The sequence below is a fragment of the Somniosus microcephalus genome, chromosome 18 (assembly GCF_052327205.1).
Source record: "Somniosus microcephalus isolate GS21.2 chromosome 18, FLI_Smic_1.0, whole genome shotgun sequence".
NCBI lineage: Eukaryota > Metazoa > Chordata > Chondrichthyes > Squaliformes > Somniosidae > Somniosus > Somniosus microcephalus.
The window spans coordinates 6512991-6522131 of NC_141004.1; the positions used below are offsets into that span (position 1 = coordinate 6512991).

At 51.4% G+C, this 9141-nt stretch overlaps 1 protein-coding gene across 1 annotated transcript in view; it reads left to right on the forward strand.

The window, feature by feature from the left end:
* Positions 1-371: 371 nt before the first annotated feature.
* LOC147104992 (synaptophysin-like protein 2) overlaps positions 372-9141 on the forward strand; it is a 28730-nt gene continuing 19960 nt past the window's right edge. Inside the window, exons 1-2 of the mRNA XM_086010988.1 lie at positions 372-728; positions 848-919. Of these exons, the coding sequence (XP_085867114.1) occupies positions 708-728; positions 848-919 (93 nt within the window). The 5' untranslated portion in view covers positions 372-707. The remainder of the gene's footprint in view (positions 729-847; positions 920-9141) is intronic.

The following is a 9141-nucleotide window of genomic DNA, read 5'->3' on the forward strand; positions in this document are numbered from 1 at the left end:
GGTCCCCGGGAGTGTGTCAGTATTTACAGGGGGTCCCCGGGAGTGTGTCAGTATTTACTGGGGGTCCCCGGGAGTGTGTCAGTATTTATAGGGGATCCCCTGGTGTGTCAGTATTTACAGGGGGTCCCCGGGAGTGTGTCAGTATTTACAGTGGGTCCCCGGGAGTGTGTCAGTATTTACAGGGGGTCCCCGGGAGTGTGTCAGTATTTACAGGGGGTCCCCGGGAGTGTGTCAGTATTTACAGGGGGTCCCCGGGAGTGTGTCAGTATTTACAGGGGGTCCCCGGGAGTGTGTCAGTATTTATAGGGGATCCCCTGGTGTGTCAGTATTTACAGGGGGTCCCCGGGAGTGTGTCAGTATTTACAGGGGATCCCCTGGTGTGTGTGGATATTTGAAGGTTTTTTTTGCCGCACATAGAGAGGTTTTAATATCCCACCTTTTAAATTGGATTTGACTCTGAGATTTGGAAGATGAGCTCGAGTTTTGGTCGATTACACCCTGCTGGGCGTCAGTTTCTGCTAGTAGTCACATGCTGCCACTGCTTTTGGAGATGTTCAGTTAGTTGCAGGAATTCAGAAGCTCTGTGTCCACGGTTTATTGGCGGTGCTCGGACCCCTGATGTCTCCCTGAACTCTCTCTCTCTCTCTGGCCAGGAGCTGCGATCCACACAAGAGGAAGAAAGAAAATAAGTTTTGCAGCTTCACGGAATGGAAGCGGCCGCACTTCAGGTGAGAGACACGCTGCAGGGAGTTTGCAAAGTTTTAACTTTTTGTTTTTAAAAAAACTTTATTTTTTGAGGCGTATTTCTTTCATCCTTTTATTGAAACTGTTTTCTTTGTCATTTCAGAAACGCCTTGCGTTTAAACTGGACATCGGTCCCTTAAAAGAGCCGCTGGGATTTATCAAAGTGCTGCAATGGGTGTGTGCAACGGGCCTTGCTTTCTGTTTCTTCTCAAACATTTCCCTTCCGACCGGCGCAGAGTTCTTTCTGCCGATGTGAATGGGTTCCCTCGGCTGGGCAGGGTTTGTGATTAATGTTGTGAAGATCAGCTTCAAGTTTGTGTGTCTGTCTCAGGATTAAGATTTGACTTTTGCTGGGACTGAGAGGGAGCGCTGAATCCTAGAAATGTACAGCACAGCGGGAGGCCATTCGGCCCATCGTGTCTGGCTGAAAAAGAGCTCTCCAGCCTAATCCCACTTTCCAGCTCTTGGCCCGTAGCCCTGTCGGTTACGGCACTTCAAGTGCATATCCAAGTACTTTGTAAATGTGATGAGGGTTTCTGCCTCTCCCACCCTTTCAGGCAGTGAGTTCCAGACCCCCGCCACCCTCTGGGTGAAAAAAAAGTTCTCCTCGGAGAAGGAAACCTGCCGCCTTTCTGGCCAATATGCGATTCCAGAGCCACAGCAATGTGGTTGAATCCTAACTGCCCTCTCAAATGGCCGAGCAAGCCACTTGGTTGTATCAAAGAGCAATCAGGAATGGGCAATAAATGCTGGCATTGCCAGCGACGCCCACATCCCATGAATGATTTAAAAAAAACTCCCCTCTAATCCTTCTACCAATTACTTCAAATCTCTGCCCCCTGGTTATTGATCTCTCCACTAAGGGAAACAGGTCCTTCCTATCCACTCTATCCAGGCCCCTCATAATTTTATACACCTCAATCAAGTCTCCCCTCAGCCTCCTCTGTTCCAAAGAAAACAACCCCAGCCTATCCAATCTTTCCGCATAGCTAAAATTCCCCTGCCCAGGCAACATCCTCGTAAATCTCCTCTGTACCCTCTCTAGTGCACTCACATCCAACCCAGCTTCCTGTTTTAGGAGGAAGTTAAGTGGTGTTCCTGACCCCCCCTCTCGTAATCCTTCCCACCCTTTCCCGATTGGTAATTAACAATAACATTTATACAGCACCTTTAACATAGTAAAACGTCCCAAGGTGCTTCGCAGGATCGATTATCAAACAAACTTTGACACCGAGCCACTTGAGATATTAGGACACGTGACCAAAAGCTTGGTCAAAGAGGGAGGTTTTAAGGAGCCTCTTAAAGGAGGAGAGAGAGGCGGAGAGGTTTAGGGAGGGAATTCCAGAGCTCGGGGCCCAGGCGGCTGAAGGCACGACCGCCAATGGCGGAGTGATTAAAATCGGGGATGCACAAGAGGCCAGAATTGGAGGAGTGCGGAGATCTCGGAGGGTTGGAGATCTCGGAGGGTTGGAGAGCTGGTGGAGGTTACAGAGATAGGGAGGGGTGAGGCCATGGATTTTAAAATTGAGGCATTGCCAATGTAGGTCAGTGAGTACAGGGCTAATGAGTGAACTGGACTTAGATAGGATTTGGGCAGCAGAGCTTTGGATGAGCTGTTTTTGATTACCTGGTCGTTATCATAATGCTGTTTGTGGGAGCTTGCTGTGCACAAAAATGGCTGCCACATTTCCTATGTTACAACCATGACTGCACTGCAAGAGTACTTCATTGGCTGTAAAGCGCTTTGGGACCTTATGAGGCTGGGAAAGGTGCTATAGAAATGCAAGCCTTTCTCCAAAGTCAACAACCTGACCAGATTAACTTTGCCAAACCCCTTTGATAATCCTGAGCAAGGATGAAGGTCATTGGTCAGACCCTGAATGGAGCAGCAGAGTAGAGTTTGGAAGATGGGGAAGGGAGGGGGGGTGGGTAGTTGGCTGCTTCTTCCTGGGGGTTTAAAGATCCCTCAGGCTCCATAGTTCTTCCTTGCAGATTCCTGTTCAGTATTTGGCCCAGGTTCAATTAATGAGGAGCATGTGAGGCAGTGTGATTCTTAAACCCACTATTGGTGTAGGACTGGTTCATAGAGTCCAGGAAGATCCCAGCTTTGGTCCAAGGCTTGCATTGTCAGCTAGCCTCGGTCGACAGTAGGGGGCGCTATAATTGGCCTCAGTGCCCGAGGGGTTGGGATTAAGGAGGGGTGAAATCAGCCCGGGTTCCTGCTCCTGACCCATATACAATTCTTAGAGGGATTGCCAGAGTTGGTGGAGTGCAGAGATCTCGGAGGATTGTTTGGGCTGGAGGAGGTTACAGAGATAGGGCGGGGGACGAAGCTGTGGAGGGATTTCAGCACAAGGATGAGTATTTTCATACCACAGAATATACATGCTCATAAACCCACCAAACTAATTTACTCTAGGGGAATCAAGGGATATGGGGATCAGGCGGGAAACTGGAGTTGAGGTCGATGACCAGCCATGATCTTATTGAATGGCGGAGCAGGCTCAAGGGGTCATATGACCCACTCCTGCTCTCATTTCTTCTTATGATCGCATTGAAATATCTAAGATTCTGAGGGGAACTGACAGGGTAGATGCTCAGGTTGTTTCCCCTGGCTGGAGAGTCTAGAACCAGGGGGCATAGTCTCAGGATAAGGGGTTGGTTATTTAGGTCTGAGATGAGGAGAAATTTCTTCACTCGGAGGGTTGTGAATCTTTGGAATTCTCTACCCCAGGATTGTGTTCAAGGCCGAGATCGATAGATTTTTGGGCACTAACGGAATCAAGGGATATGGGGGTCGGGCAGGAAAGTGGAGTTGCGGTCAAAGATCAGCCGTGATCTTATTGAATGGCGGAGCAGGCTCGAGGGGCCGAATGGCCGACTCCTGCTCCTAATTCTTATGTTCTTATGACCCCCCCGCCCCCCCCGCCCCCCCACCATAAAGTACATCTGTGGACGTTGGCTGAGCAGAGGATTGTTCGAACGCTGCACAGACCCTCACTGTCGGGGTTCACGTGGACCGTATCCAAGCAAGACTCGGCACCTCAGCAGAGGAGAGAGACAGAGAGAGAGAAGACACCTGCTGTCCTCTCATCCAGCCCCCTTCCCTGATGGGTGTAAACCACCATCACCATCTTAGGTTGGACACTGTCCTCTCCTCTACCAGAAGCTGTGCTGCCTGACTGACGGTTTGGGCTCTCCACAGTCTTCCCCCTCATGTGTGAAGTTAAATTGAGCTTGTGGAGTGTGTGTGTGATTCGTGCCAGTGCGTGTGATCTCACTGCTTGCTATCGCCGTAGCTCTCCATTATCAGGCTATTATTAGTCGCTGCGAGTGGACTTTGCAAAACAATAATCAGTACCTGGTGATTGCACCGCGTTCGGATTAACCCTCCGCATCCTGGGCTAGCACCAGCTCGTCAATTCCTGGTTAGGTTCAGCTCAGAACTGACATTCCAGGATTTCTACAGGCCTGATGTTGTCACTACACTTTTAATATATTTTTAAAAGACCATTTCATTTTCACACTCTGTGTCTCTCCCTCTCTGTGTCTCTCTCTCTCTGTCAATTCAATTCAATTCAATTCAAATCGCTTTATTGGCATGACAAGGTACATCTTATGTTATGTTACCAAAGCATCGAAAAACATTTATGGTTGAACACATAAACGCAGATCTATCCATACAGTGTATAAACGGATATATCCCCGAGTGTATAAATATACATTCGTATAATTTGTATATACTCTTTTCTTAGATTTAATGGTTGTCCCTCTGTTTATGGCAAGCTGTAACATAGTGTGCCGCTAAGGTTACACAATTTCTCTGTTCCCCTAGTAGGTATGGGAGTTTTTGGTCGTCATTCAAATTTCTGAATTCAGGGCATATTTTTGTGAATTTTTGGTAGAAATTCTCCCTGATGCCCTGATGTTTTTCACAAGCTGTGAGGAAGTGCCTCTCTGTCTCCACCGCTCCTTGACTGCAGTGAGAGCATATCCTGTCCTCTCTTGGCAGCCGGGTCTGTCTGTGTCTGCCTTTTTCGATGGCCAGGCTATGTTCACTAAGTCTCTACCTTGTCAAGGTTTTTCTCAGTTTGCTATCCTTTACCATGGTCAGGTATTCAGCCATGTTGTATTGTCTGTTTAGGGCCAAGTAGCAATTGAGTTTGTTTTGGGTTTTTGTTGTTTCTGCCCAATATGACAGGTATTTTTCCTTTTGCTTAGTGACAATTGTGTTGGGTCGAATTCTCTGTGCTACGATGTCACTGCCCTGGGGCTGGTTATTGTTAGTAGTGTTAGTAGTTACTTCACTGAGTCCCAGGACTAGTTGACTGAGGGTATTCTTCTTTATGGTCCTCTCTTGGCATTTCAGGGCTTCGTAATGATAGCAGTGGGGGTTGCTCATTTTTAGGTGTTTCCAAAATTTGGTGGCTCTTTTTTGGATAGTAATTATTAATGGATATTGGCCTAGTTCTGCCCTGCATGCATTGTTTATGGTTTTCCTTTGAGTCCGGAGGATACTTTTACAGAATTCTGCATGTAGGATCTCAATTGGGTGTTTGTCCCATTTTGCAAATTCTTCTTGTGTTAGCGGTCCCCACACCTCACTGCCATAGAGTGCAATTGGTTCAATTACTGATTAAAATTTTTTGAGCCAAATGCTAATTGGGATTTCTATTTGGATTGATTTTTTAATGGCATAGAAAGCCCTTCTAGCTTTCTCTTTCAGTTCATTCACAGCCAGATGAAAATTTCCCGTAGAGCTGATTTTTAAGCCCAAGTATGTGTAGTTAGTGGTTTGTTCAATTTTAGTTGTTCCTAGTGTGAAATTTATTCTGGGTGATGCGCTATCAATTACTCATAAAAGACTGAGAGTTAGAAGAGTAACTAAAGGCTTTTATTAACAACAGAATGGAGGTCTGCCTCGAGTGGTCGACCGGTCCAGGATACAAAGGGCTGGGGAGCAGTCACCTTTTATACTAGGACCTGTGGGAGGAGTCAGCCGAGGCATGTCCAGGCATGTACACAGTGGAATACAAACAGGAATACAAACAGTGGTTTACCACATTCACCCCTTGTTTAAAATTGAGTCCGGCGGGGTGAAGTGTATTAAAAGTTAGTGTATTGGAGTCTCTCCGGAGGTCTTGTCTGCCGCTGTGATCGGCGTGGCAACGGCAGGGGTAGTGAAGCTTCCGGCGTCGAGTCCAGCGTAGGCTGTGGCACAGGCGTGTCGTCCTCGTAGATGTCGAGCGGGTCGCGGGGCCCAGGCCTGCCGTCTGCTGGGGCTGGATATCGGATCGTGGGGGGGGGTGGTAGTGGGTAGTGGGTTACTGCGGCCCCCGAGGGTGCAAGGTCTCTTATGGAGACTGTGTCCTCCCGCCCGTCCGGGTATGCGATGTAAGCATACTGGGGGTTGGCGTGGAGGAGGTCGACCCTCTCGACCAGGGGGTCCGTTTTATGGGTCCTCACGTGTCTTCTCAGTAGGACCGGCCCTGGGGACGTCAGCCATGGCGGTAGCGATGTCCCCGATGTGGACTTCCTTGGGAAGACAAACATTTTCTCATGAGGGGTGGCGTTAGTGGCAGTGCAGAGCAGTGACCGAATAGAGTGGAGCGCATCGGGGAGCACATCCTGCCAGCGGGAGGTTGGAAGGCCCCTAGACTTTAAGGCTAGCAGGACGGCCTTCCAAACTGTCGCATTTTCTCTTTCCACCTGTCCGTTCCCCCGGGGGTTGTAACTGGTGGTCCTGCTTGTGGCAATACCCCTAGTTAGCAGGTACTGACGGAGTTCGTCGCTCATAAACGATGAGCCCCGGTCGCTATGGATATAGCTGGGGAAGACGAACAGGGTGAAGAGGTTGTTCAGACATTTAATGACCGTGGCACTGGTCATGTCCGGGCAGGGGAAGGCAAACGGGAGTACTCCTCAATAATATTGAGGAAGTACACATTGCGGTCGGAGGAGGGGAGAGGCCCTTTAAAATCAACGCTCAGGCGCTCGAAGGGGCGAGTGGCTTTTATCAGGTGGGCCCTGTCTGGTCTATAAAAGTGCGGTTTGCACTCAGCGCAGACTTGGCAGTTCCTGGTCATGGTCCTGACCTCCTCAATAGAGTAAGGCAGGTTGCGGGCCTTGATGAGGTGGAAGAACCTGGTGACCCCCGGGTGGCAGAGGTCATTGTGGAGGGCCCGTAGTCTATCGATCTGCGCGCTGGCGCAGGTGCCACGCGATAGCGCATCCGGGGGTTCATTTAGCTTCCTGGGCCGGTACAAGATCTCGTAGTTGTAGGTGGAAAGTTCGATTCTCCACCTCAAGATCTTGTCATTTTTGATTTTGCCCCTCTGCTTGTTGTTAAACATAAAAGCAACTGAACGCTGGTCAGTGAGCAGGGTAAATCGTTTTCCGGCCAGGTAGTGCCTCCAATGACGCACAGCCTCCACAATCGCCTGGGCCTCCTTCTCAACAGCGGAGTGTCTGGTCTCCGGGCCTTGGAGGGTTCGTGAAAAGAAGGCCACGGGTCTCCCCGCCTGATTGAGGGTAGCGGCCAGGGCAAAGTCGGACGCGTCGCTTTCCACCTGGAAGGGGATGGATTCGTCCACTGCGTGCATGGTGGCTTTGGCAATGTCCTCCTTGATACGGTGGAAGGCTAAGCGGGCCTCTGCCGTCAAGGGAAAAGAGGTGGACTTGATCAGCGGACGGGCCTTGTCCGCATAGTAGGGGACCCACTGGGCGTAATAGGAGAAAAACCCTAGGCACCTCTTCAGGGCCTTGAGGCAGTGGGGCAGTGGAAGTTCCATAAGGGGACGCATCCGGTCGGGGTCGGGGCCGATGACTCCGTGTTCCACAACACAGCCAAGGATGGCGAGGCGGTTTGTGCGGAATATGCACTTCTCCTTGTTATATGTCAGGTTTAGGAGTTGGGCGGTGCGGAGGAATTTTTCGAGGTTTGCGTCATGGTCCTGCAAGTCACGGCCGCAGATGGTCACATTGTCCAGATATGGGAAAGTGGCCTGCAACGCATTTTGATCTACCATCCGGTCCATCTCCCTTTGGAAGACGGAGACCCCGTTGGTGACGCCAAAGGGAACCCTAAGGAAGTGATAGAGGCGGCCGTTTGCCTCAAAGGCAGTGTACTGGCGGTCCTCAGGGCGGATGGGGAGCTGGTGGTACGCTGATTTCAGGTCAATGGTCGAGAAGACGCGGTACTGCGCGATCTGGTTGACCATATCAGCTATACGGGGGAGTGGGTAGGCGTCCAGCAGGGTGTAGCGATTTATTGTCTGGCTGTAGTCGATGACCAGGCGCTGCTTCTCGCCGGTCTTAACGACCACAACCTGGGCTCGCCAGGGGCTGGTGCTGCCCTCAATAATCCCTTCTTTCAGGAGCCGCTCCACTTCGGTTTTAATGAAAACCCTGTCCCCGGCACTGTATCGCCTGCTCTTTGTGGCGATGGGCTTACAGTCGGGGGTGAGGTTAGCAAACAGTGGTGGGGGGGTGACTCTGAGTGTGGAGAGGTTGCACCTGGTGCGCGGCGGGCAATTTGGAAGCTGCTGGCTGCGGACTGTGAGTGGGGGTAGGGGTCCACCGTACGCCATCGTAACACTTTTAAGGTGGCACTGAAAATCTAACCCCAGCAGGACGGCAGCGCAGAGGTCAGGCAGGACCAGAAGTTTAAAATGATCGTACACGGTCCCGTCTACTACGAGTGTCACCACGCAGTAGCCGCCGATGTCCGCCGACTGGGACTCGGAGGCCATAGAAATCCGCTGTTGCGCAGGCAGGACTGGGAGAGAGCAACGCCACACCGTGTCGGGGTGGATGAAGCTCTCCGTGCTCCCAGAGTCAAAAAGGCAGATTGTATCGTGACCATTTACCTTAATGTCCATTGTGGAACTGGCCAGTTGGTGCGGTCTCGCTTGGTCCAGTGTAACGGATGCCAGCGTAGGGGTCGGTGTGTCGCTGCGGGTATCAGATGAGGCGGTGTCGGGGGCCTGCTGCGTCCCGGCTGTCGTCCAAGATGGTGGCGTCCATGATCCCCATGTGGCTGGAGGCGTCCAAAATGGCTGCTGTACCGGTGATTCGCACATTGCCGGGGAGGTCCAAGATGGCGGCCCGCATGGCCCACACGCGGCGCTGCTGGGGTTCGGGGTGGCTTTGGCCCTGCAGACGCTAGCGTAGTGTCCCTTCTTCCCGCAGCCCGAGCAGATCGCGTTTTTCGCCGGGCAGCGCGCTCTGGGGTGTTTTGCCTGGCCACAGAAGTAGCATTTCTGGCCTTGGGGCACTGCTGTCTGGCCTTGGGACACTGCTGCGGTAGTTGGGCCGTTGTTGGGGTGTGGCTGGGGTGGCACGGCGCTATGAGGCGGTCCTACCGTGTCCCAGGCTGTCATTCCCCGCGGCGTCCAC